Source organism: Squalius cephalus (genome assembly GCF_949319135.1).
Source record: "Squalius cephalus genome assembly, chromosome: 7".
NCBI classification, from domain to species: Eukaryota; Metazoa; Chordata; class Actinopteri; order Cypriniformes; family Leuciscidae; genus Squalius; species Squalius cephalus.
Window position 1 is genome coordinate 7,585,044 of NC_137128.1, and position 25,213 is coordinate 7,610,256.

General features: G+C 38.5%; 3 protein-coding genes across 4 annotated transcripts in view; 2 read left to right on the forward strand and 1 right to left on the reverse strand.

Moving 5' to 3' along the window:
* Positions 1 to 25,213, forward strand: part of LOC307161680 (uncharacterized protein) — a 484,934-nt gene that overhangs the window by 57,832 nt on the left and 401,889 nt on the right. The gene's annotated exons all lie outside the window — the stretch shown is intronic.
* Positions 1 to 25,213, reverse strand: part of LOC307161266 (sucrase-isomaltase, intestinal-like) — a gene marked incomplete at its 5' end in the record, with an annotated part of 182,093 nt that overhangs the window by 24,954 nt on the left and 131,926 nt on the right. The window lies entirely within an intron of this gene.
* On the forward strand, positions 763 to 19,410 carry LOC307161666 (uncharacterized protein). 2 transcript variants are annotated; one of them, XM_079876537.1, is made up of 15 exons: positions 763 to 1,199; positions 2,028 to 2,136; positions 2,289 to 2,445; positions 2,765 to 2,957; positions 3,412 to 3,519; positions 5,369 to 5,476; positions 6,013 to 6,120; positions 6,657 to 6,764; positions 7,300 to 7,407; positions 7,944 to 8,051; positions 8,588 to 8,695; positions 9,107 to 9,731; positions 13,541 to 13,608; positions 14,243 to 14,371; positions 19,194 to 19,410. In XM_079876537.1, exons 2-14 carry the CDS (start codon positions 2,034 to 2,036, stop codon positions 14,354 to 14,356), a joined length of 2,016 nt encoding a protein of 671 aa, XP_079732663.1. In that variant the 5' UTR covers positions 763 to 1,199; positions 2,028 to 2,033; the 3' UTR covers positions 14,357 to 14,371; positions 19,194 to 19,410. The 2 variants fall into 2 exon arrangements, with proteins under 2 accessions (XP_079732663.1, XP_079732664.1); XM_079876538.1 differs by lacking the exon at positions 763 to 1,199 and having other exon boundaries at positions 1,765 to 2,136.

Sequence of the window (25,213 nt, forward strand, 5' to 3'; positions counted from 1 at the left end):
CGTGCTTATGTGTATTTAAATATCTGAAACCTTAAATAAACATTATGAGGTTGAAAACACTGCTTAGTTGTGATATATGACAGCGCTGAACGCGGCTCAGCGCCAGCCAACGCGCGAAAGCACAGTTTGAATCTAGCAGTTATGCGACGTCTCAAATCGGTAAAATTAAATCTGTAAAATTATAGACGTAATGAGTGGCACATAACGTGAAGTAACATGGCATTTTATTTTGTTCGAAATTTAACTTGTCCAGTGGGACAACTAATTTTCTCTTCCACTTGTCCTACAAAAAAATCCACTTGTCCCGGACAAGTGGACAAGCCTTAATGTCGAGCCCTGCAGATTCGCGCAAAACTTTTGAGATTTTTTTCTAAATATCGATAAACAACTATTGCGAAATGACGGCGTTTCCATTAACCGATGTTATGTGACTAAAACGTAATTATTTCCTCTCGCGATCAATCATTCCAAAAATCATGGCAACGGACGTTGGTAGGTTTATATATAAAACGTATAACAGCCATCAGACTAGACATTATTATTATTATCTCCAGGTTCAGGTTGGTGTGTGTTGGTTTTTGTCCACCTCGATCTCCAGGTGTGTGTGTGTGTGTGTGTGTGTCTGAGTCTGTGTGTGTCCACCTCCAGGTCCAGGTTGGTGTGTGTGAGCCTGTGTGTGGCTGAGTCTGTGTTTGAGTGTGTGTGAGTGTGTGTCTGTGTTTGAATCTGTGTGTGTGAGTCTTTTTGAATGTGAGTTGGTATTTATCACGTTGTGGGGACAAGAATCTGTTTACACAGTCACGTAATGGGGACCTCTTGCGTTGTGGGGACCAAAAATCAGGTCCCCATAAGGATGACCCATTGAATTGAATAGAGGAACTATTCTGAAGGTGCTGGGCGGAGTTTCAGCATTGGCCCATAACACACGATTATGAGGTAGTGTGAGTGTGTGAAGTGTGTGCTCAGCTGCGCCCCCAAACATTTTTGGCTGGTAATGCACTCACTTCTCCACACACACATTTTCCAATTATGGTTGAGTACCGCCCACTTCCGGGTCCTCATAAGGAAGGAATTCAACAACAACTTGAAAATATAAGTATTAAATTGATACTGTACACGGAAGACAAAGAAGAAGATTATTTACTGGAGATGCCAACTAAGGATCTAAACTTCTGCAGAGGATAAAAGTGAAGCTCAAGGTACGTTAAGCACATATGTATGAAACCAGTTAGGTTAATTAGATTAGGCAGCGGGCTAACGTTAGCTGCTAGCTAGTTAGTGCTAATTGTTGAGGCTAAGTGTGGCCTGACGTGTTTTTGTGTTTTTCCAATAAGCGATCACAAAATCATACAATGTAATGTTAAGTACTTCATTTCAACTGAAAAGTGTCGTCAGGTGTTTAGTCTGATTGATTGCTAATGAAGGAATTGGGTTATTAAGTCTGTTTCTGTCTAGTTCGCGTGCTGGACAGTAGATTATTTTCTACTTTAAATTAAAGGTAATGTTATGTTTTATTACTTGTCAGGACAGGGTGAGGGGGAGGAATATCACACTTGTGTTTGACTTTTAGTATTGATATCGTTAACAGAGCAATTAAGTAACGTTAGGCAAAAATAAAAACACTGAAATGGTAAGTAGCTTTAAATGAATAAACTTTGTTTTAATTATGACAGTAACTTAAAATAAACTGGGGTTTGTATGGCGAGATCGTTCAAAAGAGTAGTTATGTTAAGAGCCAAATAAGTAGTTAATTGTCAAGGCTACCTGGGATTATATAGATGTTGGTTTTGTGAGAGATTAGAGCCTAAGTGAAAATGTTGAGTTTATGCCCTCAAGGCTAGTAAGTTAGTCAATAAATGTGATATCCTTGAGTTCTGATTTCTTGTCTTACATTGATACATACGATATCATTGTAATGCAGTGTTACATTACAATAACATTCTTATCTACTTATTGAACATGCTAGTTTAATTCTGCATGTCTCCCCATTTTCACACTATTATTTATTACAATTTTTTTTCTCTCAGTTTGAAATGCCACCACGAATCAGCCCCCTTAAGGATGCCATGCATCATGTTGTTTCGAAGACTGACAAAACATTCAAATTAGATGTGAAGTATATCAATCCAGTGAAAGGTAAGGTGGTGTGATTTATCATTTAATATTTACCATCATATGCATGTCCTAACCATACTGCTGCCAACTATTGATGTCTTTTTGTGTATTTGGCATCCTTTATCTATAAGATTTTATTTTTGGTGAAAAAAAAAAAATTCTGTATTTTGCAGGACGTGGTCTATTCGCAAAGGGTGCCTTTTGCAAAGGTGATTTTGAGTACAGGGGAGATATGATAAATGATGCAGAGCTGCAGAGAAGAAGAACATGTTACCACGCATCCTGTGCTGCATTTATGTTTGATTTCATTTGGCGAGGGAAAACATGGTGGTAAGAAGTCAAGTTGCACCATATTCCTTATGCTAAACCAGGGTCTCTCAAACTCAGTCCTGCAGGGCCACTGTCCTGCACAGTTTAGCTCCAACCCTGATCAAACACACCTGAGCAAACTAATCAATGTCTTCAGGATCACTAGAAACTCACAGCTAGGTGTGTTTGATCAGTTTTGGAGCTAAACTGTGCAGGACAGTGGCCCTCCAGGACTGAGTTTGAGAAACCCTGTGCTAAACTATAGTAAAAAAAGACACTGATTTGGGGTGGTATATTGTAATACTTGTATTCATCCTTTTCTCATGCTTTCATATTTAAGTATTGATGCCTCAAGAGAAGATGGATCGTTTCGGCGGATCGTTATTGATGACCACAAATATCCAAATTGTAAGATGAAGAAAACTGACGTCAATGGAAAGCCTCACCTTTGTCTGTTTGCCCTGGATGACATTAAAGAAGGAGAAGAAATTGCCTATGATTATGGAGGAGAAGACTACCCTTGGAGAACACAAGTATGTTGCAAAGCACACTGTGTACAGAATATATCATTGTTGCAACATGTTAAGCAAGTTGTTGGTTGAATAGATTATAATTTGAATCTATTAGAAATCTATGAATCTAATCATGTCTATAAATGATAAGTTAAGTTACGTTTTAGGTCAGTGTTTCTACCCCACCCCTAAAATTTATACATTTAAAGAGTGAGGTGGTACAGTCTTAGGCCACTTTTCTTTCTGCAAGTTATGTGTGGCATGCAATGGCCTTATTGCAACTTATGGGTGAAATGTAATCACAAAAATAAACTAAAGATTAACTATGTAAAATGAAGACATGTTTTAATTGTAAATGTTTTTGTATTTTTTTTTCTTTTTTTTTAATTCTGAAATCATGTGGTATCTGCTTCAGATTTATCTCTTGTGTTTCCATGTTCTAATATCTTGTCATTATGAATGTTGTCTCTTACAGATAACCAGCGTTGCCATTAAAACCAGTGCAGCGAGTGCTTCTGATCCTTCTCTCCAGTCAGAGACTCCGATGGATGATGAATCTGCTCAGATCAACTCTCCTCAACAGGTACGTTCACATTCATCTAGGGATGCAACGATACCATTTTTTCAGAACCGATCCGATACCAAAAATTCTGAGTATCGGCCGATACCGATCCGTACCGATACCAGCGCAGTTTTTTTTTAATCAAGTAGAATTTCTATTACTCTGTGTTAAACTGATAAGAACTGAAAAAAAAGAAAAACACCAACAAAAAATATATGATCATAATCTGACATAAATGCTATTATAAACTAGATTAGTGGATAATTCAGCAATAAAATTTAGTCTAGAAAAATCACGAGTGCACAATTAATTGTATAAAATCTGAACATTTTGTGAAAAAAATGTTTAGTGGAGAACAAATTAGAGACAATAAGTGTAACACTAAATCTGGTAAAACTTTACACATTGCTCTTTGTATTGTTGTAAAATACATTCATGAAAAACAAGATAAAAATAGCAATTATTTTATATCCTACTATAAAATTGAGACATTTTTTAAATGTATAGCACAGCTGTTTAATAAGGTAGCAACATAATAGATAGGACAGGACAAGAACGGCTATTAATAATCTTTCATTGCGTCCCTGTATTACGATATGAAAGGCTCCAATACAGTGCGGCCCACAGCGCTTATGCGCATCCCGAGCGCAGAATGATGCTCTTGAAGCAACATGAGTCACAGCGCGCAGCGCGTCGAGTCCGCATTGAAAAGTTTAAAGCACAAAGAAAATACATATGATGCATAGTGTATTATACAGTATCTATCTATGCAATAGTCTATTCAGCATTTTCTTTTAAATTTCAGTTACTGTGCGCGTGAAGAACAAATAGTACCTGACTTTACTCTACTGTTGTGATCTAACAGACACCCGGTGGAAAGTAACATGATTAAGGTACAGCAATAAAGTCCAGCAAGATAAAGTTGTTTTATGTGAAACCATAGACCTTTATCTACAGATCAAGTATAATAATAGTAACATTGAATCATCTTGGAGAGAGTTTCATCGTGTGTTCTGTCATAACCGGACGCGACGCGCTGTTTGAGTGCTGAATGAAGAATGATTGACAGCCGCAGCTGAGGGAAACGTTTACGTGATCTTGAATTTAACACTTAAATATTAATTTATATCTCACATTATACTGTATAATGGCTTCAGAACACTTAAAATATTGTGCACGAAAACTTATGGTGCTTTATAATGTTTGTGGGGCTTAACAATAACACTGAATAGTATACGCACAATATCGGATTTGGATCGGCCTTGTCTGACCGATACCCGATCCGCCAAAAATGGCAGTATCGGAGCCGATTCCGATACTGAGTATCGGATCGGTGCATCCCTACATTCATCACTAAAGATTTAGGTCTACTGTCTCTCTTTGTCATGGTTTAGTGATTTTTAAGCATATTTTGATGCGTATCTGGTGTAAATTAGTAAATTAAACCGTGTAACGACATGTGTCCAGTAGGTTAGTGCTAGTGGAGTATTTAGGGCCAGTTTTATCCTTCACAGGGATTTTTTTCTGGATTAATTGTTGCTTTAAAATGGACAGTCACGACGTCCCCACAACACACTTTCAGTCAGTGTTTGACTTAAAACTTGTGTGTTGAATTTGATGAAACTAGTCCCCATAAGGAACTATAACGTGGTGTGTGAAAGGTCCCCATGAAGGTGTGTGAAAGGTCCCCATGAAGCCGGGTTTTATCCAGATGTGTGTGAGCGCAGACAGGGGTTGACTGGACAGGAATAAATGTTTTAGATGAAGTTGATTTGTCTATTTCTCTGAAATCCTGTGGTATCTGCTTCAGATTTCTCTCTTGTGTTTCCATGTTCTAATATCTTGTCATTATGAATGTTGTCTCTTACAGATAACCAGCGTTGCCATTAAAACCAGTGCAGCGAGTGCTTCTGATCCTTCTCTCCAGTCAGAGACTCAGATGGATGATGAATCTGCTCAGATCAACTCTCCTCAACAGGTACGTTCACATTCATCACTAAAGATTTAGGTCTACTGTCTCTCTTTGTCATGGTTTAGTGATTTTTAGGCATATTTTGATGCGTATCTGGTGTAAATTAGTACATTAAACCGTGTAACGACATGTGTCCTGTAGTTTAGTGCTAGTGGAGTATTTAGGGCCAGTTTTATCCTTCACAGGGAATTATTTTCTAGGTTAATTGTTGCTTTAAAATGGACACTCACGAAGTCCCCACAACACACTTTCAGTCAGTGTTTGAGTTCAAACTCATGTGTTGAATTTGGTGAAACTAGTCCCCATAAGGAACTATAACGTTGTGTGTGAAAGGTCCCCATGAAGGTGTGTGACAGGTCCCCATGAAGCCGGGTTTTATCCAGATGTGTGTGAGCGCAGACAGGGGTTGACTGGACAGGAATAAATGTTTTAGATGAAGTTGATTTGTCTCTTTCTATAAAATCATGTGGTATCTGCTTCAAATTTCTCTCTTGTGTTTCCATGTTCTAATATCTTGTCATTATGAATGTTGTCTCTTACAGATAACCAGCGTTGCCATTAAAACCAGCGCAGCGAGTGCTTCTGATCCTTCTCTCCAGTCAGAGACTCAGATGGATGATGAATCTGCTCAGATCAACTCTCCTCAACAGGTACGTTCACATTCATCACTAAAGATTTAGGTCTACTGTCTCTCTTTGTCATGGTTTAGTGATTTTTAGGCATATTTTGATGCGTATCTGGTGTAAATTAGTACATTAAACCGTGTAACGACATGTGTCCTGTAGTTTAGTGCTAGTGGAGTATTTAGGGCCAGTTTTATCCTTCATAAGGATTTATTTTCTAGGTTAATTGTTGCTTTAAAATGGACACTCACGACGTCCCCACAACACACTTTCAGTCAGTGTTTGAGTTCAAACTCATGTGTTGAATTTGATGAAACTAGTCCCCATAAGGAACTATAACATTGTGTGTGAAAGGTCCCCATGAAGGTGTGTGAAAGGTCCCCATGAAGCCGGGTTTTATCCAGATGTGTGTGAGCGCAGACAGGGGTTGACTAGACAGGAATAAATGTTTTAGATGAAGTTGATTTGTCTATTTCTCTGAAATCATGTGGTATCTGCTTCATATTTCTCTCTTGTGTTTCCATGTTCTAATATCTTGTCATTATGAATGTTGTCTCTTACAGATAACCAGCGTTGCCATTAAAACCAGCGCAGCGAGTGCTTCTGATCCTTCTCTCCAGTCAGAGACTCAGATGGATGATGAATCTGCTCAGATCAACTCTCCTCAACAGGTACGTTCACATTCATCACTAAAGATTTAGGTCTACTGTCTCTCTTTGTCATGGTTTAGTGATTTTTAGGCATATTTGATGCGTATCTGGTGTAAATTAGTACATTAAACCGTGTAACGACATGTGTCCTGTAGTTTAGTGCTAGTGGAGTATTTAGGGCCAGTTTTATCCTTCACAGGGAATTATTTTCTAGGTTAATTGTTGCTTTAAAATGGACACTCACGACGTCCCCACAACACACTTTCAGTCAGTGTTTGAGTTCAAACTCATGTGTTGAATTTGATGAAACTAGTCCCCATAAGGAACTATGACATTGTGTGTGAAAGGTCCCCATGAAGGTGTGTGAAAGGTCCCCATGAAGCCGGGTTTTATCCAGATGTGTGTGAGTGCAGACAGGGGTTGACTGGACAGGAATAAATGTTTTAGATGAAGTTGATTTGTCTCTTTTTATAAAATCATGTGGTATCTGCTTCAAATTTTTCTCTTGTGTTTCCATGTTCTAATATCTTGTCATTATGAATGTTGTCTCTTACAGATAACCAGCGTTGCCATTAAAACCAGCGCAGCGAGTGCTTCTGATCCTTCTCTCCAGTCAGAGACTCAGATGGATGATGAATCTGCTCAGATCAACTCTCCTCAACAGGTACGTTCACATTCATCACTAAAGATTTAGGTCTACTGTCTCTCTTTGTCATGGTTTAGTGATTTTTAGGCATATTTTGATGCGTATCTGGTGTAAATTAGTACATTAAACCGTGTAACGACATGTGTCCTGTAGTTTAGTGCTAGTGGAGTATTTAGGGCCAGTTTTATCCTTCACAGGGAATTATTTTCTAGGTTAATTATTGCTTTAAAATGGACACTCACGACGTCCCCACAACACACTTTCAGTCAGTGTTTGAGTTCAAACTCATGTGTTGAATTTGATGAAACTAGTCCCCATAAGGAACTATGACATTGTGTGTGAAAGGTCCCCATGAAGGTGTGTGAAAGGTCCCCATGAAGCCGGGTTTTATCCAGATGTGTGTGAGCGCAGACAGGGGTTGACTGGACAGGAATAAATGTTTTAGATGAAGTTGATTTGTCTCTTTTTATAAAATCATGTGGTATCTGCTTCAAATTTTTCTCTTGTGTTTCCATGTTCTAATATCTTGTCATTATGAATGTTGTCTCTTACAGATAACCAGCGTTGCCATTAAAACCAGCGCAGCGAGTGCTTCTGATCCTTCTCTCCAGTCAGAGACTCAGATGGATGATGAATCTGCTCAGATCAACTCTCCTCAACAGGTACGTTCACATTCATCACTAAAGATTTAGGTCTACTGTCTCTCTTTGTCATGGTTTAGTGATTTTTAGGCATATTTTGATGCGTATCTGGTGTAAATTAGTACATTAAACCGTGTAACGACATGTGTCCTGTAGTTTAGTGCTAGTGGAGTATTTAGGGCCAGTTTTATCCTTCACAGGGAATTATTTTCTAGGTTAATTGTTGCTTTAAAATGGACACTCACGACGTCCCCACAACACACTTTCAGTCAGTGTTTGAGTTCAAACTCATGTGTTGAATTTGATGAAACTAGTCCCCATAAGGAACTATAACATTGTGTGTGAAAGGTCCCCATGAAGGTGTGTGAAAGGTCCCCATGAAGCCGGGTTTTATCCAGATGTGTGTGAGCGCAGACAGGGGTTGACTGGACAGGAATAAATGTTTTAGATGAAGTTGATTTGTCTATTTCTCTGAAATCATGTGGTATCTGCTTCAGATTTCTCTCTTGTGTTTCCATGTTCTAATATCTTGTCATTATGAATGTTGTCTCTTACAGATAACCAGCGTTGCCATTAAAACCAGCGCAGCGAGTGCTTCTGATCCTTCTCTCCAGTCAGAGACTCAGATGGATGATGAATCTGCTCAGATCAACTCTCCTCAACAGGTACGTTCACATTCATCACTAAAGATTTAGGTCTACTGTCTCTCTTTGTCATGGTTTAGTGATTTTTAGGCATATTTTGATGCGTATCTGGTGTAAATTAGTACATTAAACCATGTAACGACATGTGTCCTGTAGTTTAGTGCTAGTGGAGTATTTAGGGCCAGTTTTATCCTTCACAGGGATTTATTTTCTAGGTTAATTGTTGCTTTAAAATGGACACTCACGACGTCCCCACAACACACTTTCAGTCAGTGTTTGAGTTCAAACTTGTGTGTTGAATATGATGAAACTAGTCCCCATAAGGAAATATAACGTTGTGTGTGAAAGGTCCTCATGAAGCTGGTTTTAATCAAGATGTGTGTGTGAGCAAGGTTTGCTGGACAGGAATAATTGTTTTTTTTTCTGGCAAAGGTGTGTCTAGCCCAGATGATTCTCTTTAACCGGCGCAGGGAAGGAGTGGTTTCGAGCATGCCTTTGTCTGCATTTCTATCAAGAGACACTTCTGATCCACATGAGGATGTGGACTGGGCACTCTCTGAAGTGGAAAACAATCTCTGCAGACACTTCACAAGGGTTATCGCAAGGGGGAAGCGTGGTCGACCAGTTCCAATTCTTCTGACTTCAAAAATGCTATGTGCCTTAGAACTCCTTGTTAAGCAGAGAGAGGCTTGTGGGGTTCTGAAAGACAATTCCTATATGTTTGCAAGACCAGAAGCCATGACATATTTTCGAGGGTCAGACTGCCTCCGTGGCTTTGCAAAGGTGTGTGACGCAAAGTGTCCCAAGTCACTGACATCTACAAGACTGCGAAAGCATGCCGCAACCCTTTCAACAGTGCTGAATATGACTGACACCGAGATGGACCAGCTGGCAAACTTTCTTGGACACGACATAAGAATCCATCATGAGTTCTATCGACTCCCTGAGAAGACCCTGCAACTTGCCAAGATCAGCAAAGTTCTAATGGCTCTTGAGCAAGGAAGATTAGCTGAGTTCCATGGCAAGAACTTGGATGAAATTGGGATAGATCCTGATGGTGTGGTATTTTATTTGACTTTTGTTTGATTTTCTGTTTGATTTTCTGTTTACCATCTATTAGGGGTGTAACGATACACGTATTCGTATTGAACTGTTTGGTACGATGCTTTCGGTTCTGTGTTCGGTACGCATTTTCAAACCGAACGGTTCGTTGGACCATTTTTCCTGCCGACCAAAATTTCGTTATTTCAAATGTAGGCGGGTCGCGTGTGGCAAGCGCTCTCGTTATGTAAGAGACGCCGGCGCGACCACAACATTGTCCAACGTCAAATGGCAAACGTAATGCAAGCGGAACGAAACTGCTCGTTATTGTGTGGTTGACGGACCGTTTATCAGTTTGGACCAGTGCAGCGCAAGCTGATCATGATCATACGACACTGTTACTACACAGCGCTAATAAGAGATCCAGTAAAGAAATCATTTGAATTCGCCACAGAAGTAATAACATCGCTGAGAGATCTTGTGAGAAACATTCACATTTCTCCGTTATTAACGGTTCAAACAGCTCTGACGTGGAAACCAGGAGAAACATTGTGCCATAAATGAACTATCCGGTGTCCACAGATGGATTTACCATGGATTTACTGTAGTAACACTAACTGCAACCATGGAAGTTTGGCAGGAATAGTAGGCTATAATGCCTTCAAGTAACATTACGTTGGTTTTATTTTGACATTAAAATAAACTCGATATTACAACAGAAATGTTTAACTCTCTCTTTTCCAGCACTTTAGACACAGTTGCTCCGTTGCGCTTAAAGAAGATTAAAGAAAATAGTCCAACGCCGTGGTACAACGAGCACACTCAGGCCCTTAAGAGAGCAGCCAGAAAAATGGAGCGCAACTGGAAGAAAACAAAACTAGAGGTATTTCGCATTTCATGGAAGGAGAGCTCAATTACTTACAGAGAGGCTTTAAAAGCTGCTAGATCTGCTTATTTTTCAACCCTATTAGAAGAAAATAAACATAATCCTAGGTATTTATTTGAAACGGTGGCTAAACTAACGAAAAATAAAGCTTCAAGCACCGAAGTTTCCAAGCAACACAGCAGTAATGATTTTATGAACTTCACTTATAAGATTGATAATATCAGGGACAAAATTATAACTATGCAACCGTCTACTACAGTATCGCATCAGGCAGTGCATTGTAGTCTCCCTGAGGAAAAATTGGATTAATTCGTTGATATAGGAGAGGAAGAATTTACTAAACTCATTAAATCATCTAAATCTACAACATGTATGTTAGACCCTATACCAACTAAGCTACTGAAAGAAATACTTCCAGAGGTCATAGATCCTCTTCTTAATATCATTAATTCGTCTTTGTCTCTAGGATACGTACCAAAAACCTTTAAGCTGGCTATGATTAAACCGCTTGTTAAAAAAACGCAACTTGATCCTACAGAATTAGTCAATTATAGGCCGATCTCGAATCTACCTTTTCTGTCAAAGATATTAGAAAAGGCAGTATCCTCACAACTGTGTTCCTTTCTTGAAAGAAATGATCTCTGCGAGGATTTCCATTCAGGATTTAGACCGTACCATAGTACCGAGACAGCTCTCGTTAGAGTCACAAATGATTTGCTCTTATCATCCGATCGTGGTTGTATCTCTCTATTAGTGTTACTCGATCTTAGTGCTGCATTTGACACCATTGACCACAACGTTCTTTTAAATAGATTAGAACATTATGTTGGCATTAGTGGAAATGCACTAGCATGGTTTAAATCATACTTATCTGACCGTTATCAGTTTGTAGCAGTAAATGATGAGATGTCTCATCGATCACAAGTTCAGTATGGCGTACCACAAGGCTCAGTACTAGGACCGCTGCTGTTCACTCTGTACATGCTACCATTAGGAGAAATCATTAGGAAACATGGCATTAGCTTTCACTGTTATGCCGATGATACTCAGCTCTATATTTCTTCAAAACCTAACGAAACTTATCAATTCACAAAATGAACGGAATGCATAGCGGATATAAAAAAATTGGATGACTCGTAATTTCCTACTTCTAAATTCTGAAAAAACAGAGTTTCTAATTATTGGACAAAAAACTTCCTCACGTAATAACCTAGAATACTGTCTAACACTTGATGGCTGCTCTGTTAAGTCTTCGTCGTCGGTTAGGAACCTGGGTGTGCTCTTTGATACCAATCTTTCATTTGAAAGTCACGTGTCTAGTATCTGTAAAACTGCATTTTTCCATTTAAAAATATATCTAAATTACACCATATGCTCTCATTGACAAATGCGGAACAATTAGTTCATGCGTTCATGACCTCAAGGCTAGATTATTGTAATGCTCTACTGGGTGGTTGTCCTGCACGCTTAATAAACAAACTACAGCTGGTCCAAAACGCAGCAGCTCGAGTTCTTACTAGAACCAGGAAGTATGACCATATTAGCCCGGTTCTGTCAAAACTGCATTGGCTCCCTATTAAACATCGCATAAATTTTAAAATATTGCTGATCACTTACAAAGCACTAAATGGTTTAGCTCCGCAGTACTTGAGCGAGCTCTTAACGCATTATAGTCCGTCACGTCTATTGCGATCTCAAAATTCCGGCCAGTTACTAATACCTAGAATATCAAAATCGACTGCTGGCGGTAGATCCTTTTCCTATTTAGCACCAAAACTCTGGAACAGTCTTCCTACCATTGTCCGGGAAGCAGACACACTCTGTCAGTTCAAAGCTAGACTAAAGACACATCTCTTTGACCTAGCTTTCGGGAACACTTCCCAAAAATCCTGATGTACTCGTTACATCATGAGAAGAATGGCATCTACGCTAATTTTAGTGTCTGTGTTTATCCCGAGGTTTTCCTGCAGCCTGCCGGATCCAGGCCGTATCCAGATCTGACGAATGACTTTCGCCTGGACCGATGACAACGCAGTGCTGAAGTGCCAACTAGTCTCTCCCTATGGAGGATCCCACTACCACTCTACAGATAAGGCGTTGTCGGGAAAGGCGTTGTTCGTTTCGCGTTCCTACCCCAAAGCAACAAAATAAAATAAAATTCTTTATCAAAATTTATAAGGAAAGACAAGTACTTTGTTTAGGCTTGGCTTGTAGGGAATTCCTAACCTGCGTATATTCAAACGCACATAACTATAGAACCCATTCTAAATGCGCATGTGAACGCCATCAGCGTTTCTCACAGGTTCGCGTTTAAAGTCTGTGTAGAGGGAATGGTGTCGTCTTAGCGGCTACATTGCTTGATCGTTGCGACGGAAGCAAATCAATCAAAACTAACTTTAGATGGAAATAACTTAACTCTGCTGTAAAGCCGAAACAATCTCTGTTACCTTAAATTATAAGCTTATCTCTGTAAAGCTGCTTTGAGACAATCTACATTGTTAAAAGCGCTATATAAATGAAGATGACTTGACTTGACATTGTAAATACAATTGCTGCCCTCAAATGTTAATCTGAACTAAAATAAACCTTTGTTTATAACTACTACAATATTACATTTCACTTTTTCCAAGGAGCGTTTTGTTTTATATGCTCCTAAGAAGAGTCAATTATAGCTCCAGAATTGCTCAAAGTAAAAAAAAATCATACTTTATGATGTTAGTTTTAATAAAAAAAAGAATAAAAAAATTAAATCAAGGAAATTACTCTGGCATTTTTTTTCTTTTTGCTGTATCAAAAACGTACCGAACCGTGACACAAGTGTATCGTATTGAACTGAAACGTAAATTTTGTGAACCGTTACACCCCTACCATCTATTCGTATACCAGGTGTTTATGATCCATTATATACCATTGTTAAGCTGTACTTTGAACTTCCACAGAAACGTTATTGACTGTGATGAGGAAGACGGGAGCATACAAGAGGGACACTGTTCATCTACTGTTGACGGTTTGTATTACTGTCAAAATACACTACTACATTTTGCAGTTATTCATAATTTTCAGTCACGTAACTTGTGAAGACCTGACAGACAAAAATATTGTTCTAACATCATAGCCAACATTAAAGAAGATGCTTCAGTATGCTGAACAAATGTTGTTTTTTTTGACGAAACGGCTCATTGTGTAATGAATCAAATGCCTCCAAGCTATTCTTCAACTAAATTACACTAAACATTCATTCTGGAGTGAATATTTTTTTGTGAGTTTACTACCATAAAAAATATATTTCATAGGAGAAACTTGTACATTTTTCATTTTTCATAAAACACTAGCTGATCTGCTCTCTTCTCGTGTTGGTTGTGTCATGGCACAAAACGAATCATGTCAGATGATTAAGACATGAAATAAAATGGTTATACTCAATTTACTTGCACTTATATTTGATTAAATGTCTGCTGGAAAGATGTAGTTCAATTATACTTGCAATAATGAACAATTGCACAGGTTTAGGGTTTATTGTACTTTAATGATTTTAAATAATTAGTGCATAAGTGTGACAAATAACAGTGTATTGTCAGCATTCTATAGTACATTTAAATTGTATCTTTCTGAAAATGTTGAACTTTGATTATTTTCCATAGAACCATCAGCAGAGGTGGCACTTCCTCCTACCAAGAGGAATGACATGCCGCCACCACCCAAGAGACCCAGACCACCATCAGATGAAGAGATGCCTACAGGAGCCAGTGCTGTGAGGCCTTCTTCCAAAGGTGAACTCTTTACACATTTCTTAGACTAAATTAGACCCTTTAGGAGCACTTTAACACCCAGATCTCAGACCAGGGGCCTCATTTATAAAACTGTGCGTAGGAACCTTACTAAAAGTGTACGTGCGCCCGAAAGCCAAAAATGGCGTACGCAAAAAAATATTCAGACTTATAAAACCGTGCGTACGCCAGAACCTGCGCAGAATTCACTTTATAAATCCCAGTCAGCGGAAGATTGTGCGTACATGCATCTCCACCCGAAATAACCATATGTGGAGCTTACGACGCCTAGTTTTACTATGCAGATCCTCATCTACATATCATTTGACTACATAACTGAGGGAAGGAGGTTGTTCCCCAAAATCTCGCAATACATGGCCCCAGTCATCCTCTCCTTAATACAGTGCAGTCGCCCTGTCCCATGTGCAGAAAAACACCCCCAAAGCATGATGCTACCACCCCCATGCTTCACAGTAGGGATGGTGTTCTTGGGATGGTACTCATCATTCTTCTTCCTCCAAACACGTTTAGTGGAATTATGACCAAAAAGTTCTATTTTGGTCTCATCTGATCACATGACTTTCTCCCATGACTCCTCTGGATCATCCAAATGGTCATTGGCAAACTTAAGACGGGCCTTGACATGTGCTGGTTTAAGCAGGGGAACCTTCCGTGCCATGCATGATTTCAAACCATGACGTCTTAGTGTATTACCAACAGTAACCTTGGAAACGGTGGTCACAGCTCTTTTTAGGTCATTGACCAGCTCCTCCCGTGTAGTTCTGGGCTGATTTCTCACCTTTCTTAGGATCATTGAGACCCCACGAGGTGAGATCTTGCATGGAGCCCCAGTCCGAGGGAGATTGACAGTCATGTTGCTCAGGAACCCATCTGTAGTTGTTTAGAGGGTTACTTGGTTGATGCTAGAATCTACTAGGTGTTTTGTGGCACTAGTAGGAACTGTAGCTGTTCTAAAAATGAAAACACCGAATCAGTAATAACTAGCCTAACCCCTGGAGCAGTTTGAGTGGATGGATGCATAAAAATAACTTGCAGCCAAGACATTGATCCTAATATATTTTCCTTTTCTCCAATGATCATTTCAGGCCAAGTGACTGAATGTAAAAATCACTGTTTGATTGACAGTGTAATTCTATTTATAGGTAGAGTGCAAATTAATTTCTCTTGCAATATAGATGCTGACATAAATACTAGGGCTGCCCTCGACTAAAGTTTTTTTTTTTTCTAGTCGACTAGTAGTCGTTCATTAAGCTATTAGTCAACTAATCGCATTTTTATATTAATAAGCCATAACTCATAATAATGAGCCTTTAATTGCCTATATAATACATAGCCTAATTAGCGATCAAGCGCACACTTAAAGTTCCGCAGCGCACCGGCAAAAATAATGATTGAGTGTGTCTTGTGTCAGAAGGAGACTGTCTAAACAAACATTGTAATAATTTATTGATATTCTCGGCTGCAGAGATTAAGTCGATGATACAGACTCGTCATCTCCGCAGTGACTCGCATTTCATACGGATTACATAATCTGAGTATTTATTTTCCACTTGAATTGATTCGTTTAAAAGCAGACATTTCAAGCTTTCTATAGATATATTTCTCACGTGTGTGTGTGTGTGAGGCAGGGTGGGAATTATGTAATTTTAGGGGCAAGGCCATTTGGCCTCCACCTTTTCTTTTTTTTTTAGGGGCACCAAGGCCATATGACAGGGCACAAAGGCCATTGAGTACAATTCGATGGTTTTCCCATTCAGATTGATACCATAACATCCTAATTTGGAATAAGACATGGATTATGACTTTTTTAATAAAAAAAAACATTTTTTAATGAGAGAGAGAGAGAGAGCGCCATTACATCCAGAAGGTATACACCCTCACACAACAATAGAAACAACATAAATGCCAATAAAAGCATTCAGAAACAACACAAATGCCAATAAAAGCATTCAAAATATTCATTCAGTCCTCTATATCATGTGAGTGTGAGAGAGAGAACCATTCCATCCAGAAGGTATACACCCTCACAATCATTATTGCTCAGCGCTCAACGCAGTTTGCTTCGCGCTCCACTCAAATCGCCCCCCGCTCGCTCCAAAAAAGGAAAAAAATCTACATGTATATCACTTGTAGCGGTCCCCAAGCTTTTTTGCGCCACAGATCGGTTTAATATCAGACAATATTTTCACGGACCGGCCTTAAAGGTGTGGCGGATAAATACAACAAAATAAAATGATACGAACGGCATAAAACCTGGGGTATTTTTTTTAGCCTATAATAATAAACGTGAATCCAATGTGTGGGCCTACTAGCAACTTTATTAGCAGCATCCTCTAACATCGCGCCTAAAAACAACTGAGAAAGTCTGAACACAAACAAAATGCCCCCAAAAGAAAAGAATCTCTATGTTTTCGGTGCTGATGCGATGTAAGGGTGGCGCTGCTGCCAATAAAGCACCTAAAAGCTGTCACAACGAACCGGCAAAATTAATGATTATGAATATGTAAAATATAGCAGGAGACATTTTAATTGTTTACTAATAAACCAGTTTTTTATTTTTTTTATGTCTGTGTCGGCTGGAAAGATGCTGACTCGCGATCTTCGCAGTAGTGAACGCGCCAGAGAGAATTGCACATTTCATACGGATTACATAAGAGAGAAGTCTGTTTTCTTTCGTTTTGAATTGTTCTGTTTAAAAGTAGACATTTCAAGCTTTATATATATGTCTCAGGTCTGTGAGGCAAGTAGGCTATACTTGTCTGTAACATTGTGTTTTTTTTTTTTTTGTGAAATAAATTTCTAAATAAATGCGACTTATAGTCCAGTGCGACTTAGGCTAGGCCTATACTGTATGTGTTTTTTCTTCTTCATGGCGCATTTTTTGACTGTTGCGATTTATACTCCGGAGCGACTTATTAATAGTAGGCTACATAATGGTTTGGAGTTTTTGAACTCCATTATTGAGCTGAGTTTTGACTGAAAATAGTCTACTGTTGATGACTGTGCAAGACAGATGGATTCAGGGTCAGGCTTGACTAAGCATGCTTCAGACTCGTGGTGTGAGCGGAGCGAAACTGGAGCGGGAAATAGGGCGACGCTCTGTCCTTTTGAAATTGCCGCTCTGCGCTCTGTCCAAGATCCGCCCGCTCGCGCTCCCCGCTCGCTCCCGCTCCACTCCGCTCACATGCTCTGCTTTATACATGGAACTTGGACAGGGCCAGGGCACACAGGCCACTGTGGCCGTACGATGATTTTTTTTTCACGGGGCATGAAGGCCAAAGTGTAGGGCAACGGCGGCCGTGGCCGCGGTATAATTCCCACCCTGGTGTGAGGCGAGTATACGCTGAGTTTCGGCTCATTTCTGTGATGCTCAAGTTCACTGAGACAGCAGAAAGCACATCCTGATTGTTTTCATTATTTTACAAAGCACAACATTTTGTAGTTATTGTGAGTTTACAGAAATAAGAGTTGAACCTTTACAGTTTGCATTACTCTGTCCTTTTATTCATACAGATAAGAGTATTGAAAGTTAAATGATCGCGCCGGCGCCTGTATGTCCTGCGACTAACCGACTAATAAAAGACCTAATAAATAATAATAATAATAAAAGACCTAATAAATAATAATAATAATAATAGTCGTTTTGGTGCATTTCTCACATCACTATTTACATTTGCACAACAGTTAGTTCAACCTCCACAACATTTAGTCATTTGTGCACATCATAGTAGCAGTTTCTCATTCCTTCCAACAAACTGCAAATGCTTTTGGACATGCATCTATTGCTTTCATACAACTCTCTGCTGTTATATAACATTATCATTTGCTTATGTCATGTCAGTCAAAATTAACTATACTTGTGAATGCTGAATAGTCATTCCATATAAAACTAATAGTCCTCATTTCATTGCTTGAGTCATTACATACAAAAATGTTGAACTAGTTATCAAAATCTGTCAAGCAAATTTTACACTTTTTTTTTAAATTATTATTATTATTATTATTATTATTATTTTTCTGAAAATGCCTCCTAAATTGAATAATTTCTCTCAGGTGAATCTCAGCTTTCACTGATGAGGAACATCTGGATGTGCATGAATGATTACAGTACTATGTACTGTATGTTGTATGTTCAGTTCCAATATGTACTGCAATATTGTTTACAGTTGTGCATAGCTCTATGCATAGCTGTATTTATTTCATTTGCACAATGCTGTGAACAAATTAGAATTGCAAAGAGCATATGCAGTAAAAATGTGAAACATACATATTCAGTGTCTTGTACTCTGTTACCTCACTAAATACAGTAATGTGTAACTTTACTGTATTTTTCAAATGGCTGTTCAAATAGTATATAGTGCTATCTTGAGCATGTACAGGTAGTGTTACCAAGATCTGACTTTTTTGCAATGGAAAACATTTACAGAATAAACTGTCATAATGAAAACATAACCAAGCCATTTGACTATCTTGTTCATAAACAATGGTGTCAGGACTTTTCATCTTGATGACACTGACACTTTCATTGACATGAATACTTGCTTTTGAGGAATGAGCTATCCATTTTGAGCAAGTGATACGCTTTTGCAGGTTATCAACTAGGTTTTGCAGTTTGTACTAATTGTTCTGAGAACTGCTTTAACTGTTGTGCAAATGTAAATAGTGATGTGAGAAATGCACCAAAGCGACTGAGAAAAACTGTAATAACCAGACCTAATAAATACTGATAATAGGATTCAGAACTTCGGATTGGAATTCCAGCACACACTTTATCATTTCAATTGTTTTTTCTGTCCACTTTTAGGTAAAAGTACCCAGAAGACACCCTGGCAGCAGACAGAGGTGCAGGCGGTGGAAAGGCACATGAAGCGATTCATCACATTCATCACATCGTTCATTGTACAAGCAAAGAGCGACTGTGACAAATGTTTAAAAGCTGAACCAGAAGCACTGAAGAACCGCGATTTGAAGACCGTAAAGTTTTACATTTATTAGTAGTGAATAAATGTGTTGAAGCTCAATTAGTAGTAGATTTTGTTTTATTTTTTATAAGTATCAGGTGAATGAGTAGCAGCTGATGCTGGGAGGTTGGCCGAAAAAATTACAATTATAGAAAGAATAGTTTGAAGTGGAAAGGTTTAAATGTTTGACCTGTGGGTATGAAATGGGTTGGAAAATATCCAGACAATAATTCATTACTTGCATGCAGTCCTTTGTTGCAGTGAAAAAGTTCTCCATTCACATATAATCCACTTCAATCACACTAATATTCCAATCAATTGTAAGAACAATCAATCGATCCAAACAAATATTCTGCATGTTGAGGAGATGATTACAAGCACAACACTAGGGCCTGGTTTCACAGACAGGATTTAGATTAAACCAGGATTAGGCCTTTAGTTCAGTTAGGACATTTAAGTAGCTTTTATAAACGTGTCTTAGAAATAAGCATTACTGGTGTGCATCTTGAGACAAAACAATGGCACTTGGACACAAAGGACTTAATTTAAGATGTGCTTTCAGTTAAAACGGCTTAAACACACACTTTAGTCTGAGACTATCTTAAGGCTGGTCTGTGAAACTGGCCATAGGTGTTCTATGCAAGAGTGAAGCTTGGTTGTAGATTGAACCCATTTTTTTAAGGGCAAATGGACAAATGCAATCTGAGGAATTACTTCGTATAAATGCCTATTATTTGTCATTAGTAATATATTTCTTGTTCTATCTAGGTCCCCACAAATCAAAAGGGGAAGTTGTGTGAATTATGCAAATTAAGTCCCCACAAATCAAATAGGAGGTTGTGTGAATTATGCAAATTAGGTCCCCACAAATCTAATGGGAGGTTGTGTGAATTATGCAAATATTATGCAAAGTTGGTCCCTATAAGACATGTCAACTCGATTTTTCAAAAGTCCCCATAACGCATGGTCAAATCATTACTTCATCAATTCAGATATCTGAAGGCGTGTATAAGTTATCAAAGCTATGGTAAGTATCCCTAATTTTTTTCGTACCTCTAGAACCTTTAGAAAGGGTGGTCCCCACAAGTGATGATCATAAAGTTGGTCCCCATTCAGCATGGAAACCAGTATGTGTGTGTGTGTGTGTGTGTGAGCCTGTGTTTGAGTGTGTGAGCCTGTGTTTAAGTGTGTCTGTAAGTTTGTGTGTGTGAGTTGTGTGTGTGTGTGTGTGTGTGTGTGTGTGTGTGTGTGTGTGTGTGTGTGTGTGTGTGTGTGTGTGTGTGTGTGTGTCCATCTCCAGGTCCAGGTTGGTGTGAGTGTGTCCATCTCCAGGTTTGTGTGTGTGTGTGTGTGTGTGTGTGTGTGTGTGTGAGCAAAATTTGCAACAAGAAGTCTGTGGAGCAGTCATAGCAAAGAAAGTGTAGCAATAGCAATGTCTTTAAGTTATCTGACACAAAGTGTTGGCAATGGAAATGTGTACTTGTCAATAAAAATAAAATAGGATATATTTATGATATATATATATATATATATATACACACGATGTATGTCTGTGTGCGCCGCCGCACTCTCCGTTCCGCGCGTGCGTGTGTGTGTGTGTGTGTCGGCGCGCTGCGCTCTCTGCTCAATGTTCGACTCTGTGTTCGCGCTGCGCGTTCTGCTTTGTCGTTAACGGCCCAAACGCTCCAATCATGTAGCGATCACGCACTGGAAAAGCAAAGTCCGCTCAAATAATGTGAAATTTCTCAGTAGTAGACTTCTGTTTGCTGAGCTGGTATAGTCATGCTGGGCAACAATGGTAAAATGACCTGCTCTGATCACATGCTCTGGTAATAATAGCTTTGTAGGGCTATATTTTATTTTGATAATTAGTAAAAAAATGAAAAAAAAATGTTTTCTTAAATTGATTATGTTGATTGATTATTGAAAAATAATAATACATTGATATATCTATGTTTAATATTATTTTAATATAGGGCTATTTTCTGTTCCTTTTTTTTCCCCGGTGTTTCATTTAATTAGGTGATTCTAAGTTTAATTATTGATGATTACAAGCTTGGAGGAAATGCAATTAATTACAGCAAATTGTGCAATTAATTAGTTTTTTTTTTTTTATCGATTCCCAGACTTAATTTTTAAATATGAGCAGGCCTACAAGCTGGGATTGGTAATGCTGCAATGTAATCATCGTTATTTATTTATATTTTTCATTAAATTTATTATGTGATATTGGTTTGAGACTGAGAGTATTTTATTTAGTGGAGAACTTTGCAGCAGTATTTTATTTCTTAATCTTTTTTTAATTTTTTATATATATTATTGTATTTTATTAAAAAGTGTTTAAAAAAGTGTAAACAAATTGTTAAAAAAAGTTTATAGTAGTAAACAACCTGCAGTTTAACCCTCTGAGGTCGGCAAACGCGCCGGCGCGTTTTGCCGTATTTTCTTCACATTGTAGCACTATAAACTTAAATTACTCCATCATTTATGGTCATACAGAAAAAAGAAATATAAAAAAAGAATCTGTGATATTTTTACTTTTGTAGGCGTCCACTTACAATCAAATCAAAACATTGTGCTTTTGTAAAATAAAGAAAATAAACAGGGTGTGCGTTCTGCCTCTCCGTCGCGGTGAACTTTTTTTTCTTGAGCACGTCTATAAACTGAAACAAAACTCAGCGAATACTTGTCACACATTTATGAGCCATATACAGTACCTTTATAAACACTTAAGTGTGTACTTTTAAATGATCGGATTCATACTGAAATGTAATTTGTATAAAACCAACAAGATGTCCAGCTTCTCAAACGCTTGCTCATTACAGTTAATTTGGCCACGCCCACTCGCGCAAAAGACATTCACATGCAAATCTCCACATGGGACGCGAACGCGCTCGTTACCTCAAAAACAAAACACCAAAACACTTCACAAGTCTCTGCTTTTCGTCCAGTTTGAAAGACAAGCTGTGAGCTTACATTGGATTTACCTCAGAAGAAGAAGAACGCGATTTGAAGACAAGGAAGATGTAAGGTAAGAAATTCTTACATATTAGTTTGTTATTGTTGCATAAATTTCACATTGCAGTTGAACTGTTGCTAGATATATGGTGAATATTATAATATTTAGACCCGTGTTTACTGTTACTGTTTGTGGATATCTGCTCAAATGTAGATATGTATATGGTAATCATAATGTTTTATATTTGAGCGCGATCGCGTTTGAATGTATCATATTTGGATCGCGTTTGAAAAGCACCAAACGGCGCTTCATGTTTTTACTATTATCTCAATTCATGTCATCATAACGAATGGAAACATTTGAAGTAATAATCAATATATTTTTCTCTAGCTTAGTTGTTACTGAAATATTTTGGAAGATTTATAGGCTGCTAATATGGTTATTGTTATTATTATTTTATGCAGCACTGCGCATAGCCTATGCCTATAAGGCACAATAAACCTGATGTTCATTATTATTGGAAACATTTATGTGTGTGTGTGTGTGTATTCTGTGAATTTTAAAAAGCAATTTTAACCAGAAAAATCTAAAATTTATTCCCAAAATCGTGCAGGCCTATAGTTTCTCTTGATTTCAGTATGTTCACTTTTTTTTTCTTTCAGGGCCCAGATGCCACTCCTGCTGACTTCAACATTCACATGAGTCTCTCTCTGTACATGAACATGGTAAAGTGAAAATCAAACACCTTTTAAATGAAAGGTATGTACAATGTTTTTAGGAATGGCACAAAGGTCTCTGTCTTTGGATAATAGTTTTCAATGAGTGCTTTTTTGTCATTTGTTTTGTATCTTTGGATTATGTTGTGTTGTAAATAAATCCAAACAATTTAAAAGCCATTCTTTTTTAAATCTCCTCATTTACAGTATTGTGCAAGGTTGCTCAGAATGATAGGGCCCTGATAGCTCCTAATAGGGCTGTTAGGGGGAGGTTCTTTGTCTTTCTCAGGTGAGAAAAGCTTACATATTAATGAGGTCCCACATAAGGCTTTTTCACACAAAACACGTCGTAAAATTTTTAAATCAATATATTGTCTTCTCTGAATGAGCAGTCAGGGTGATTTTCACATAGTTTTAGAGCAAATATTCTAGGCTACGTCATACAATTTTCAAAAGTCTTGTGAAGAAATAATCAGTATGGGTTTCATGACCTTATTTCAGTGAGAATTTTTTTTTGTATTTTCACAAACCACGCATAAATGCAATTATCTCAAAACAACAAACTTTTACACACATGCTGTTGATATATTATTGTAGCAGAGTTTGTGCTGAAGTGTAATTAGATTTTAGCCATGAAAATGTCACAAGTAACAGAAATAAGCACAAATGTCAGAGCATGTCAGAACACCTCCAGGGCCCAGAAAACAGCTCAGACCTCAGAGGGTTAATGTTTGCATTTCTTTCCCTTACTGTACCGAAAATAAACCGAACCGTGACTTTAAAACCGAGGTACGTACCGAACCGTGATTTTTGCGTACCGTTACACCCCTAATATATATATATATATATATATATATATATATATATATATATATATATATGTATGATATATTTAACTTAATCACCCCCGTCCACCCCTCCCGTCCCCAAACACCACACCACCGCAAATAGAATCTAATTCTGAGGGAAACACTGAGATGCTGACTTCATTTTACAGCAGGATTGGAAAAACCTGGATTTCTTCATCTGAGGAAAAAGGCAGTGCCACAACACAAAGTTCCAACAAGAAGCTACTTCTCTACAAACAAAACCCCAGCCGTGAGGAGGTACGAGCGAGTGTGGAGGAGCAGCTGGCAGAGGGTGTGTGGTTTGGAGCACCCACAGACCTGTGGACCAGCACTGCTGGTGGAGGAGAACCCTTTATGAGCTTTACAGTCCACTACATCTCTACTGATTGGAAGCTAAAGCCTCTCTTGAGACTCTATTTTCCAGAAGACCACATGGCAGAGCATATCAAAGAAATTATGGAAAACATGCTCCTGGACTGGAAGATAAAAAGAGTCTTTCTGGAATTACAACAGGCAATGCCAGTAACATGAGGAAAGCCTTTGCATAATTTCCCTTGTGTTTGGTTACCTTATTTTGGTCATAATTTAAATTTAGCCATTTTCAAAGCCCTCAAGTTGTCAAGAGTGGAATCCGCTACCAGAGCATGCTGACATTTGGTGCAAGAGTTTTCTCGAAGCTGGAAACGGAAACATGAGCTTTAAAAGAGGCAGGCCGAATTGAACATCCCTGAGAATTCACTGATACACGACGTGGTCACCAGATGGGAATCCACATTTGAAAGGATTTCCAGGTTCTTGGAGCAGCAGCAGGTCATCTGTGGGGTGCTAGCAGGAGACAGAAGCACCTGGCATCTTATGCCTAAAGAAAATGACATCACTGTCCTGGTTTCAGAAAGTAAGCAAGCTCCTTTATCCTCTCCACAATATCATAGATGTCCTGGCCTCAGAGAAACAAGTCAAACTCTCCTCCCTGAAGCCAGTCTTGGAGCACATTAACAATGAGATACTTCAAGATCAAGAGTAAGACTGCACTTTCACTAAACAAATGTTGTTAATGCAGCTGAGATATGCAGAGGAAATGAAGAATGTTCTGAACACATCCAGTTTCTGATTCAGTTTCAGTTATCTGAGAATCTGGATGAGACAGTCAAGGCATGTGGTGATGAAGCAATGGCACTTGCATCACATCCAGACACAGAAGATCCTCCAGCAGCAACCACACAGAGCACCTCCTCCACTGCCACCACCAGAAGAAAGAGAAGAGCACGTCTGGGTTGTTACAGCAAATCACCAATTCAAAGAAGAACAGGTCACTAGCTTTAGGACATGCAATGCCATCA